The sequence below is a fragment of the Hyaena hyaena genome, unplaced genomic scaffold (genome assembly GCF_003009895.1).
Source record: "Hyaena hyaena isolate Hyena2069 unplaced genomic scaffold, ASM300989v1 scaffold_364, whole genome shotgun sequence".
Taxonomy (NCBI): domain Eukaryota; kingdom Metazoa; phylum Chordata; class Mammalia; order Carnivora; family Hyaenidae; genus Hyaena; species Hyaena hyaena.
Genome location: NW_024080996.1, coordinates 212,079 through 225,374, shown reverse-complemented (window position 1 = coordinate 225,374; position 13,296 = coordinate 212,079). Strand labels below are relative to the sequence as shown.

At 51.7% G+C, this 13,296-nt stretch overlaps 1 protein-coding gene across 4 annotated transcripts in view; it reads left to right on the top strand.

Annotated features, from left to right (window-relative positions):
- Nucleotides 1-12,675, top strand: part of PKNOX2 (PBX/knotted 1 homeobox 2) — a 316,850-nt gene extending 304,175 nt beyond the window's left edge. For all 4 annotated transcript variants that reach the window (XM_039250244.1, XM_039250245.1, XM_039250247.1 and 1 more), the window contains 3 exons: nucleotides 8,384-8,460; nucleotides 9,365-9,543; nucleotides 10,523-12,675. In XM_039250244.1, the coding sequence (XP_039106175.1) occupies nucleotides 8,384-8,460; nucleotides 9,365-9,543; nucleotides 10,523-10,749 (483 nt within the window). In that variant the 3' untranslated portion in view covers nucleotides 10,750-12,675. The remainder of the gene's footprint in view (nucleotides 1-8,383; nucleotides 8,461-9,364; nucleotides 9,544-10,522) is intronic.
- Nucleotides 12,676-13,296: the final 621 nt, after the last annotated feature.

Below are 13,296 nucleotides of genomic sequence, written 5' to 3'. Positions count from 1 at the left end.
TTTTGGAGGGACACAGACCTGAGATTGATCTCAGCTCCATTTTGTGCTTACCGTATGACCTTGAACAGGTCAACTCGCATCTCTGATGTTAATTTCCTCTTCATAAAGTGGAGACAATAATACGTGCCTATGGTGAAGATGATCAATAATATTTTAAAAAGCACAGTGCCTGACAGATGGTCTAGCCCAGAGGTGGAGTGGACGTGGTTAAAGATACAGGAGGTGTGAGTCTCGGCTCTGCCACTCATTGCTTGTATAACCTGGAGCCAGTTTTTTAACCCCTCTGGACTCAGTTTTCTCATGCATAAAAAGTGAATAATGATGCTTGTTTTATAGGTGCCTTGAAAATTCAATGAGAATACATGTCAGGTACTTTGACAGAGTACTATGAGTACCGTAAGTGTTCGAAGTTAACCGAAGACTATAGGCATCCATGAAGTGAGAGGCAGTGCTATAGGCTTCTGTGTGACTTCAGAGGACAGTCTAGGCTCTCTGGATAAGTAGGGAGAAGTCTTGAGTTCAACAGAAAGACCTTCCCAACCATCAGAGCAAAGGGCTGCCACACTATGTCCATTGGCATCACAGATCCATGTTTCCCCACCTTTTCCAAGATGGCGCACACAGAAAATGATAGTAAAGCAACTACACTGCTTGGAGCTGGAGACCCGCCAGGGGATTCTCACTGACCTAGACCCCACTGAGCCAGCCAGCACTATCTCTGCACACCTGTAAGTTGTTGGGGTGCATCATTGAAACCACTGGTGTCAAGGGCTCCTGCCCAGTGGGAGAGCTGGTCTCAGAAACTTCTAAGGCTCTGTGCAATATGGAGGTGTTGGGTTTTTTTTTTTTTTAATGTTTTTTTGTTTTTGTTTTTTTTTCTGAGAGAGAGAGACAGCATGAGCAGGGGAGGGTCAGAGACAGAGGGAGATACAGAATCTGAAACAGACTCGAGACTGTGAGCTGGCAGTCAGCACAGAGCCCGACACAGGGCTCTAACCCACAAACCATGAGATCATGACCTGAGCCGAAGTTTGATATTTAACTGACTGAGCCACCCAGGCGCCCCTGGAGGTGTTGGTTTTTAACAAGCCCAGCAGGTGATGCTGATGAACAAAGTTCAAGTTCAGTGGAGGAGCTGGGAGTTGGCAGGGCCTGGAAGGGTGGCCAGGATTCAGGACTGAGTAGAAAGAGGAGTTGTTTGGGTGAGAATTCTCTCCCCATTGACCATCGGTGCCTCCTTTCTGGCCTGTGATTCTTGCTGACCAAAGAGAGTGACCCCTTCCTTCTAGAGTTATGAGCGTGAAATCCTCCTTTCCCCTTAGTCACCCCCCTGGAAGCTGGGGAACTATGTGGCTCCTTATGGTGCCACGACTCGTCTGTCCCCCACTGCTCAGACACCTGGACCTGTAGAGCTTCAGTGGAAGGTACACCAGGAGCTAGAAGAAGTCAGGCCAGCCTTGTCTTGGCTGCGTTCATCTCTCTGTGCCAGAGAAACATTAGGTCTTGGATTCCTGCTGGTGACATGACACTGTTTTCTCCCACTCACCCTTCACCGTGGGATGGAGGGAGCACAGAACCCTGGAAGCTGCCCTTCAACTCCCCCAGTACAGATGCAGAGTGTTGGGGATGTACCCTAGGGCAGCCATTGTCCCAGGGCTGCTTCAGCAGCAGCGAGTCCTAGGGAAGGAGGTGAGATTGGTGGTCTCCATTAAAGACAGGGCCTTGTTGACAATAGATTGGGCAGCCACAGGGTTGGATGGAGCCCACCCGAGAAGGCTGGGGGCAGGGGGGTGTAGGAGGCCACAGGCATGCACTGCTTCCCAGGACCCTCCATGGGAGCCAGCAGCTCTCAAAGATTCATCCTGAAAAATGGCCAGGGCAGATGTACAGCCTCACAGCAATCCCCCAAGAAGCCTGAGACCCAGATTAGCAGGAAATACCCCATCATGTGTGCACAGGGGCTGGTGCAGCCCCAGAATCCAGGAGATAAAACCATTTCAAAAAAGGAGCACATGCACGGAAGGGGCTGCTAGGGGGAGGAGGGGGAGGGTGTCTTGCCATCTGTCAAGGAGAACAACCTGTGGCATTTGCAGAGATGGAGCCACGTGTACCAAGCAGCGGATTGATTTTATTCGTGATTTATTTATTTATTTAACACTCATCGAGTGCCTGACTGCCAGGCACTGTTCTGAGCACCTTTCCAACAGTCAGTCATTTCATCCTTATGACCAGCTCGGGGCAGGTGGAATTCTCTTCCCCACTTTGCAGAAGAGGAGCCTGAGTCACAAGCCCAAGGTCTGGCGAGAGACCAGGATTCCAAACCAGACAGCCCAGCTCTGGAGTTCACGTTCTCACCTACTTCCCACCGTGCTGCCCTCAACACTGCTCTAGAAATCCAGCCAGTGTGCCTCCATAGACCCCAAGTACCCCTTCCCCACAAATATGTGTGGAGCAGTCACTTACAGGAAAGGCCCTTTTTGTAAGTAAGGGCAGCAGATTCTAGGTAGAATTCCTGGGAAGTCTGAACCCCTGATGCTCCCCACCCTCTCTCGCTCGTCTTCACTCCCAAGGACACACAGGGAAGGGGGGTAACCACCACTTACCCACTTAGGTTCCTGTGATCATCCAGGCCACAAATACATACTGAACACTTACTGCGTGCCAGGCATTTTCCTTAGCACAGATGAGGTGGGAGTGGAAGGGATGGTGTGGGCCCCTCAAAAGCAGACAGTGTGTCTAGTTGGGGCAACAGACAACTACACCAATCATCCGTGTAGTGCATGGAACCCTGGGAAGGCTAAGTGCTCACGTTCACGGGAGAGGTGTCCGAGCAAGCACGGGGGACTGGGGTCAGGTTAAGAAGGATCAGTCTTGCTGCAGCATGAAGGAAGGACTGAAATGGACACCAGAGGGAGGTAGAGCGGTTCTGAGATTGCGGGAAGGTGAAGAACAGGGAGGCAGCAGATTTTTACAAGAGAATACTATACAGCAATGAAAATGAATAGCTACAGTTACATAGAACTACCGTAGATGAATCTCACAACTCTACCACAGAGTGAAATATTGCATGCTGTCTGATTCCATCTCTATAGGGTCCAGAAACCAGGCGAAAGTAGACCATAATGTTTAAGGTTGTGACATAGATAGCAAAACCATAAAGAAAAGAAAGAAAACCATAAAAATCAAGTTATCTTTGGGGAGAATACCTTTCAGGGGTAGTGATTGGGAAGAAGCATGAGGGGGGCTGATATCCTACTTTTTCACCTGGGTGGTGGTCACATGGGTGTTTGTGATATTGTATAAAGCTATACACTTTAGTGTGTATACAATTATAAGGGGGAAGGGAGTAAAAAGGAGAGAAAGAAGAAAGGAAGGTCTACACAATATCAATTACAGTAAGAAAGAGAAACTCCTCTCCATTCTAAAAGGCTCATTCTCCACCCCCCCCATTAGCCTCTCTGAAATCAGGGTGCACCCCGCCATCGATGGCATCGCAGATGTGATGAAATAGGGTTGTTTCAGGGACCCCACCACCACCATCCTGACTGCCTCTGTTCAGTTGGCATCTGACCATCCTAGAGCAAGGCCATGTCCACAGAGCTGGGGCTGCCATGGGGCATGTGTTGAAGGTTGGTCAGGAGAGAGAAAGGAAGAAGGCTGTGGTCAACACCAGTGCCATGCTGGTCATGGCGGGAAAGTGGGGAAGGAAAACTGGCTCCATGCCCTGCTTCACCGACAGCACAAACCCATTGACACTGGAGTCTGACACTTCCTGTGTGATGTTCCTCGGTGACTGGCTAGCCTCATGCTTAGGTGTCCTGGCTAGGAGATGGAAGGACAGTCTCAGGGTGCAAGAAGTGGCCAGGGACCTATGAACCAGCCCTGGCCACACTGCTTTCCAACCCAGAACCCCAGGAGGAACTCACTCTTCCAACTGAAAGTTGCCTTTGGCTTCAATTTAGGCCAGATGAGACCTAAGGCACTAAAGCAAGGTATCAGAGAGAGGCGGGAAAGAGTGTAGGTCAGCTTTCAGAGGAACTTCCTGATGGCGGCTGTGGCGCCATGAAGCACCTCCTCTGCGTAAATGCTGTGGTTCCCTTCTCTGGAGATAGAACAGGTGACTCTGTGGTGTCTGGGAGGGTTTCACTACAAGGCAAAGAGTGAGTCCCTTAAGCGCACACGCTCTACCTCCATTATCTCAGTAGATCAGCACCCAAGTCCAAGAAGGACACACTCTTTTGTTATTTCCATGTTAAGCCAAGGAAGCTAATGATGGCAGTCCTGCAACAACAAGTTGCCAAGCTCATGTAGCTGGTAAGTGGTGGGTGCAGACTTGACCTCTCCAAAGGCCATGGTCCTTTCCACCAGGCAGCTCTGCCTAGTCGTGCGAGGCTCCGTGCCGGCCCTGAGAAGGATCTGTCGTTTTCTGGTCCATTTGTGTCTCTTTTTCGAGGAAGAATTATCTACACCCAGAAAGCAGCTGCCCGCTTCCCTCCACAGCTCCAGAGGAATTCTTCCAAATAATGATCAGAAAGCAGCTACTATGGGGGCGCCTGGGTGGCTTAGTCGGTTAAGCGTCAGACTTTCACTTAGGTCATGATCTCTTGGTTCGTGGGTTCGAGCCTCGTGTCGGGCTCTTTGCTGACTGCCAGCTCTGAGCCTGGAGCCTGTTTCAGAGTCTGTAACTCCCTCTCTCTCTGACCCTCCCCTGCTCACGCTGTCTCTCTCTCTCTCTCCTAGAAATAAATAAAACATTAAAAAAAAGAAAAAAGAAAAAGAAAGCAGCTACTATGGCTTCATGGCTTACCACAATCTCATTTGATTCCTCGTCCCGTCCTTGGCCCTGAGCCTTTCCAATTGTGCTAAAAGTAGCACTGACCAAATCGAGGTCTGTCCAGGGCCCAGGACTATTTTGACTCTGTCCTCAGGAATCATCTGGTATGAGGCGTGTCCAAGCTGGACTGCTCCCATGAGAACTCAGATGCTGTGCCAGGAATGTTCTGGCCGACACACCTGTCCCCAGAGCTGGGCCAGAGCTGCTGTTCACCCCATGGCCTCCACCACGTGCCTCCTGAGATACTGGTTCCAGGAGGGTTGCGTGGTGGCATTTGCACTGTGGGAAGATGAGAGGCTTGTATCTTTATCTGTAAGAGAACAACCAGCCAGTTTCAGTGACACTGCCTCTTACCTTCTCCGTTACATGGGAGCATGTTAATCTATGGATTTACAAAATCCACTTAGAACGGAGGCCTGCACCAGGAGCCTCCTTAGAAACAGCAAACATTATCGTTCCATGAGAGGCTGAAGGATCTCCTGCCCTGGAGGTCTTTAATAGTGGAAGACATTTGCATCTGACTGGCTTAACTGTGAGTCCTGGGGCAAGTCTCCCCCCTAGAAGGCCAATCCCCTCCTTTGCTAGAATGGCTTGGCTATCCTTCAAAGTCCAACTGAAGTCTCACCTCCCTCAGGATGTCCTCCCTGACCAGTCCAGCCCACCCATCTCTTACTACCCAATGGAAACCAACACACTGCTTTTTAATAGAGGTATTTTTCTTCCTGTGTCTGTAGCCTTTCCCTCTACACTGTGAGCTCTTACAGCCAGGTACCTTTCACTGCCAGTACCCAAGATGCTGGAGTTCCCCACCACTTGTGGGCTGATGAAGCAGCCCAGCTAGCGAGAACCGCCTTGCTCTGCTCCGGAAACAAGTCAGCCATCTCCTTCTTGTGTTGGTTCACTCCTGTGTTCCATACAGATACCAAACATCTGCTCTGCCTGTTGCTGGGCTGGACACTGGAGATACATTGTCTGATAAGACTGGGTTCCTGCCTGCGAACAACTCTCAGTATCTTAGGGAGACATAGGGCCCCAGAGCGGGCTATTCCATCTCGATGGAATACGTCCGCTATATGGTACTTTGTTGTTCAATTCACTAATATAGTTATTCAAACAGCGGTGACTAACTCCGCCCCAGGAAGGTGGCAAATGCCTCACAGAGAATTTGATGTGACAGGTCTTCCCAGAAGCTCAGAAACACACACAAGGGAGAAGTGGGGGAAAGAGCTTTGCAGTGGAGGGAACAGCACGTGCAAGGGCAAGAAGGCACGAAAGGGCTTGGTGCAGCTTGGGAAGGCCAGAACGATGCTGTTTACTGTGTTCTCAGACCACCTGGCCATGGACAGCAAGGCTACTTGGCTCCTTATCATGCGTAGGGAAATTGAAACTCCACGTGCAGGGATGTAAGGCTTAGGCCCTGCCCTTTCCTCAAAAGGTGTCAGAAGCATTGAGCCCCTGCTCCCCTACCCCGGAGCCTGCAATCTCTCCTCCCAGCCCCACTCTGTTCCTTCCCAGTTAGGATGAAATTGGCTCCTGTGACACTGATGTGTTTTCCTGCTTGTTAGAATCTTAATATTGTATGAATCACAAGGCACAGCTGCCCTGGCATGGCCATCAGGGTCAGAGGTGTAAATTACAACAACACATGACCCTGACTGCTTCAGTCAGGGGGTGCTGAGGCCAAGTGCTTTCCTCTGTCGCTGATAATGAGAGCACTTCCAAGGCTGTTGCTCTCACACTCATTCCTTAGCTTTAAACACCTTGCCAACACCATCCCATAATACCGGTATGAAGAGCAACCTCCTGTTGAGCACTTCACGAATATAATTTCATTTAATCGTTAGATGCCTCTATGATGGAGGGTTAAGGGACACGCCTAAGAACTCACAGCAGGTCGTGACAGAGCCAGCCTCTGAGTCCCAGTCTCTGGGACTTCAGAAAGCCCAGTGCCACTTTCTAAAGCCACCTCAATCATGAGGAATGGTCCTGCCTTGCAGGGGCTGGACAGCTTGTCCCTCTGCCCAAGGAGCCCCCAAGATCTCCCTTCACTTCAAGACAGGGCTCTGACCCCCGCCCCCCAGACACTTATTTATGGTATGCCTACTGGGTGCAAGCTGTGGCGTGGGGACCTGGGGAAGACACAAAGGTGCATAGACACAGTTACCATGTGGCTCACCATCCAGAAGGACCCAAAAGGACCCCTATTCCACTACCACCCCATACTTTCCCATTCTTAATGTGACCTGTGCAGTTTTCCCAACGCTTCTTTGAACCTTATACTGCCCAGTATCCAAACCATCACACCTATTGCTTTGTCTCTGCTTTCTTTCCCTCAGCAGTCATTTGCATGTCATTTGCACATGGAAGGCACTGGGGCTACATTACTAAGACGAATTAATAAGACATGGTCTCTGCCCTCATGAAGCACAACCTAAGAGAGGGAAAGCAACACGTAATCAGCACAGGGACTGACGTGCGCTGGGATGTCACTTACTCACTCACTCCCACAAAGACACAGGCCCTGTCTTACAAAATGGCAGCATGAAGTGAGGGCAGGAAGACTGGACCAAAATTAAAAGAACTGAGTTCCAAGCTGGTGCCACCACTGGGGGACTATAGGAGAAGTCACTCAGTTTCTTTGTCTATCAAGTGGGAATAACAATACTTGACCTGCTACCTGATAAAGTTATAGTGATATGCTCCATTAAATGAAATTCGGTGCACGAAAACATTTTACAAGTATTATACAACTAGAGTTATCATTATATTTATCTTCTGTCTCCTGGGATGCCGGCATAAATCTGGGCACACAGTAGGTATTCAATAAATACCAGTTAGTTTAAAGTGAATTGGTGGGGCGCCTGGGTGGCTCAGTTGGTTAAGCATCCGACTTCAGCTCAGGTCATAATCTCACGGTTCAAGAGTTCAAGATCTGTGTCGGGCCCTGGAGCTGACAGTTCAGAGCCTGGAGCCTGCTTCAGATTCTGTGTCTCCCCTTTTCTCTGCCCCTCCCCCATGTGTGTTTGTTTGTGTGTGTGTGTGTGTGTGCACGCGCGCTCTGTCAAAAATAAACATTAAAAAATAATAAATTACAAAATAAATAAATAAAAATAAATTGAATTGGTTCATATAACCATTTACCAGTCTCAGATAGTCCTATAGGCTTTTGAGGCCATTGTTAATCCAATTACTAATAATGTTGACCTGCCCGTCGGGGGTTGGCTATGAGAACCAAGTCAGGATATGAAAATGCCTTGGAAGCTATCAATATTGAACTGTACTGACTCTTGGGAAACCAATTGGTGCCCCATCTTGGTGGGGGGCGAGCTGGACTGAGGCCAGGTGGCCCTAAATGTGGAGCCACAGGCACGGGGCAGCCTCTCCCAAGCCCTAGTCCCATTGCTTTTGGGAAACAAACATTGCACTTGTCCCAGTTTGGGCTTCTAAGCCACTGGGCTGCCTGGACCAGGATAGTGCCTGTGATGTAGGCACGGTCTCTAGGGGGCCCTGGGCCTCCCCCTGAAATTACTCCTTAACCTCTCATTTCAGCACCCCTACCCCACGGAGGATGAGAAGAGGCAGATCGCAGCCCAGACAAACCTCACGCTCCTGCAAGTAAATAACTGGTGAGTTATTACCCGCCCAAAGGCTCTCAGATCCAGGGGGCCGCTTGCTTAACAGGGGAATGCACAGCACGGAAAAGAGAGAGCTCAACCCAGCCCAGTTACCACAGCAGTCCTCCCAATTGGCCTAAAAGCAGAAAGCTAGGGTCAACCCAACCGCCTAGAGCTTCATCTGCGGCTTATCAGCGCCCTCTGCTGGGAGATTGTGTCAGGAAGGTCGCTGGATGCTTCTCGCTGAAAAGAAAACCCTGCCCCGCCTGTACTACAGAGACACACAGGAATGCAGGCATGCAAGGTCTGGAGGAGCTGCCAGTGGTCATCTGGTCTACCCACCAACTATGTGAACTGAAAATCTACAACATCCTACAAAACTGGGAGGGGGAAGGAGGAGGGACAGTTGAGTGTTTAGATCTCACAGGGATCTGTTTTCCCCTTCTCTGTGTCTGGCTGGGCTGCCATAGAAACCTCAGAGAGTAAGGTCTGGCTGGATGGGAGTAGACCCAAGAGTTGGGCCCCCTGATCTGAGCCCTGAGCCCTCTGGAGAGAAGTCAGAGTTTAGTGCTTCCAAGGGGCCTCTTACTTCCCCTGTTCAATTCTGACCAGTCTTGAGTCGAGACTTCTGACCCTCCTCATGCATTCCTCCCAAGCTGCTTTGTGGTTTCCAGCCTCCAGGTGATTCTATGAGCTTGGCAGTGCCCAGAGCTCTTCTCCCAGCTGGGCTTTCACATCCTAGATCAGACCCCACTCTGTTCCATACAGTGGATCGGCAGCTGAGAGTCTGGGTGCAGCTCTGCGCTCCCTGCACATGTACACGCATGCACACGTGAGCGCGCGCGCACACACAGACACACACACACACCACAATACGGGGGCAACTAACCAGGTCTTTACCTTTACCCCTGGGCAGGTTCATCAATGCCCGGAGGCGCATACTGCAGCCCATGCTTGATGCCAGCAACCCAGACCCTGCCCCCAAAGCCAAGAAGATCAAATCGCAGCACCGGCCCACCCAAAGATTCTGGCCCAACTCCATTGCTGCAGGGGTGTTGCAGCAGCAGGGCGGCGCCCCAGGGACAAACCCTGATGGTGAGACCGGGAGATGAGCGTGCCCTAGACTGGGGCTGGTGGGCAGACCCCCCCGGACACGCAAGGGGTGAACATCTACTTGCCTGAGCGGCACTGGGGGCTCTGTCACATAGTGAGCCCCGCACAATCTCCATCAAAGAATGTGTGTAAGCCTGAGAGAAGGGGATGTTTTTGCATCTATTTTAGCAAGCCAGAAGCAACCTCACAAAGATGAGTGGGAGGCTGTGGTCATCAGAGTCCATGACGGCTCGGCAGAGCCCCCTCCTCCCTCCCACACCCTCCCGAAAGTTCCTTAGCGCCGATGAGCGTCTGCACGGCTCTCCAAGAGCGAGGGCCATCTATAAATACTGAAGCAGGCAGCTGGCTCATGAACGGAGGCCAGGAAGAGCTTTGTTTTCCCAGCTTCTCCATCACACCCTCCATATACACTTTTCTAATTGCCGGTCGCCTGGTGCACAATGAATAATTCAATAAGCCAGACATTTTATAGCTTGGCACGTGAAGATAGCTCTGTGTGGGAAGTGAAGTGGAGGTTTGCGTGTGCACGCACATACCTTCATGTGCATCTGTATGGTTGTGTTCAAGGTCCCGTGCGATGGGCAATTGCCACGTGAGGCATCGAGGAAATAAACAGACTTTGAGCCAGACTGACCAAGGAGAGAATCCCAACTCCTGACTGACTGGCACTTTGAGCTCATGACTTAACCGTCTGAGACTCAGTTTCCTCCTCTTTAGAACGGAGGGAATAATACCTACCGAGCAGAACTGTTAGAAAGTCAAGGTATTTAACGTACTTACATAGAAGATGCTCAGTAAATGGTAACTAGGAGCACCTAAGGATGAGGCCGAGAGTGGCCAACAAATGCACGGTGGGGGGCATCGTGCCTGGGAATTGTCCACCACCCCATGAGCCAGTCTGCACACCTCTACCCAACACCGAGATTCCTGGGCCTGACCCTTGCCTTCTTCTCTCACGTAGGTTCCATCAACTTGGACAACCTGCAGTCCCTGTCTTCAGACAATGCCACCATGGCCATGCAGCAGGCTATGATGGCCGCACACGAGGACTCATTGGATGGCACAGAAGAAGAGGATGAGGATGAGATGGAAGAGGAAGAGGAAGAGGAGCTGGAGGAGGAGGCCGACGAGCTTCAGACGACAAATGTCAGCGACCTGGGCTTGGAACACAGTGACTCCCTGGAGTAGTTGGCAGCCCAGCTGGCATGGGTCACCGAGCGGGAGAGGAGTGTCGTCAGGAGGGCTTCAGGGTGGGGGGGAGGGGGGCACGGGCAGGCAGCACCGAGGAAGTTAGGCCCTAGCTTCCCCAAATCAGTAGCCTGAAGAAATTGCAGAGCAGACGCCTGCTCCTTCCCAACCACCGAGCTTCAGTGAGTACCCCAGCCCCACTTCCCTGGAACTGCAGAGGACTCCGTTTGCGGGGCCGGTCAAGCAGCCCATCCGGAGAGGCAGGAGCGGGAGCTGGACTCACCCAATCCCTGAGGACAGATGGCACCCGTGGCCCCCCTACTGAAGGACTTGAGTTGTTTACAAGCCCTGCGCTGTGAGGCGGATCAGCACTGTTCGCAGAGTGAGCCTTGCCAGGGTCACAGCTAGAAGGAAAGGGAGAGTCAAGGGCATCTGGGTTCCACCCCCAGAAGGTTCTCAGCTCCTCAGAGAGACACTCAAGAGCAGGAGACCAGATGCATCACCTGTGGCTAGCGGAGTGGGCGGCCCTGAGGCCTGCAGATCACAGCCCCCTAGGGCTCCCGCTCATTCCTCCAAGGACCTGTCTCGGGCACAGGCAATCATGGACTTGGGAGAGAGGGTAGGAGCCACCGCAGCCACCTGCTCTCTCTCTCCCGGAAATGAATGGTCAGCTAGCAGTCTCCGACTGTAGGGGGGTAAGAGGATTCCCTTCCCCTGGGTTGGCTCAAGGACCCAAGGAGATGGTCCCGGGAGCCGTATCAAGGTGACTTTGGGGACCACAGCCAAGCCTAGGTGGTCGCAGAGCTCAGCTCCTGTAGCAGCAGGACAACGGTGTCTTCTCCCAGACGTCCCAGCCCTCAGCCCCCCATGGCTATTCCCTGCTCCCAGGCTGGCCTCACCAGCCCCATGCTCTCTTCTTCATTCTTCAGAGAAGGCAGAAGAAACATTGGAAAGAAGCATCCAGTCCAACGGGAAGCCAGGGGTTGGAGAAGGTGCTACATCCCTCTTCCCATCAATATCCAAAGTGTGGGCAAGGGCCCAGAGAAATGGCCCCCTGGAGCCAAGTGGTGCCCCACCCCACACATCCCGCTGATCTCCCGCTGATCCACCCACCACCACAACACACGGCACTGGAGGAACTGGGGCTCCCTCGCGGAGGAGGCTTTCTACCACCTGCCCTAACTCCCACCCTCCCACCCAACTTCCAGGACCCCATGATTGGCACCCCCTCCTCCCCTCCTGCCCCACCCCTTGGCTGTGAATGACAGGACTGATCACACGTGTGTTTTCCATTGGATTTAATTTAATGGACTTGCAGTTTCATTTGTAAATTGTGCATTGGCCATCTCCTTCAGTGGCAGGATGCGAGCGGCTACCTGGCTCAACTTGAGGGGACGCTCAGGGCCCTCTGGGGCTTCCCCTCCCCCACCTGGTTGGGGTGGAGCAAAAAGGATGGTCGCTTTCCTGAGGTCTCCCTGAAATGAATGTATTTCTCCCCCAAAAGAGCTGATATTTAATGTTTTAATAGGGATTTTTGAGAAACAAATAACCTTATTTATAATCTGGGTGATCCAATCATTTTTTACTCCCTTTTGATGCCATAGGTAGAGGAAAGTCTAGCTTTTTTGGCGTGAGACTTTTGCAATGTGCAGTGGGATAAAATACATTTCCTTTTCTGGTTCATTTCTCTCTCTCTCTCTCTCTCTCTCTCTCTCTCACACACACACACACACACACACACACCCTTTCACCTACCACTTTGGACAGCGACCTGCCCCGCACAGGCACACCCGCACACATGTGCCCACACATCCTCCTCCAGCCCCTCCACCTGCCTAATGTTATGCAACCTCCTTCTGATGTATCCACCAAACCAGTACTGAATGTGGCCGAGAAGTTTTCAGTAAATCTTATTACCTACCATAATTCTGGTGCGCAATTCTTTTTCTGTGGTTCGTGGTTACTGGGACCCTGGACCGAAGAAAATTTGGAGGCCTCAGCCTACCTCTTGTTGAACACTCTACCCATGGAAGGAAACAAGGTAGAAGGCCCTCTGGGTGGCCTCGGTTTACCTGTCTGGGCAGGAAGACAACACACGTTTGGCACTCTCACTGCATGCGAGTCTGGCTGAAAGACAAAGAGATTAGGGAGAGATGGGAGGAGGCTCTACACTGCCCTCTCCTGGCAGCCCTCCCCCATAGCAGCGGAGCGCTAAGAATGTGGTCTCTTCCACCAGCCTCTACCTCCCTCCAAGGCCTCTGCTTTTCCCAGCTGCATCCTAGGCTCTGAGGGTTATCACCCTTGAAGCTATTGGCACCACTGCCCCTCCCCCAGCCATCACATGCCCATCCAGGTCCCAGGAATTGGGACGGAGAGGAAGTCTTGACTACCCCCATTTAATCCTAGAGGCTGCGTCTTGAGGGGAGCTTGCCCTCTGAACCTCTGAACTGTGTCCCCTGGGGCAAGTGGAACTCTAGGGACAGCTTCGCCCTGTAAGCAAGCAGGCTTTCTTGTTATTTTCAGTCCAGAGGTTTCCTCATCTGGGCA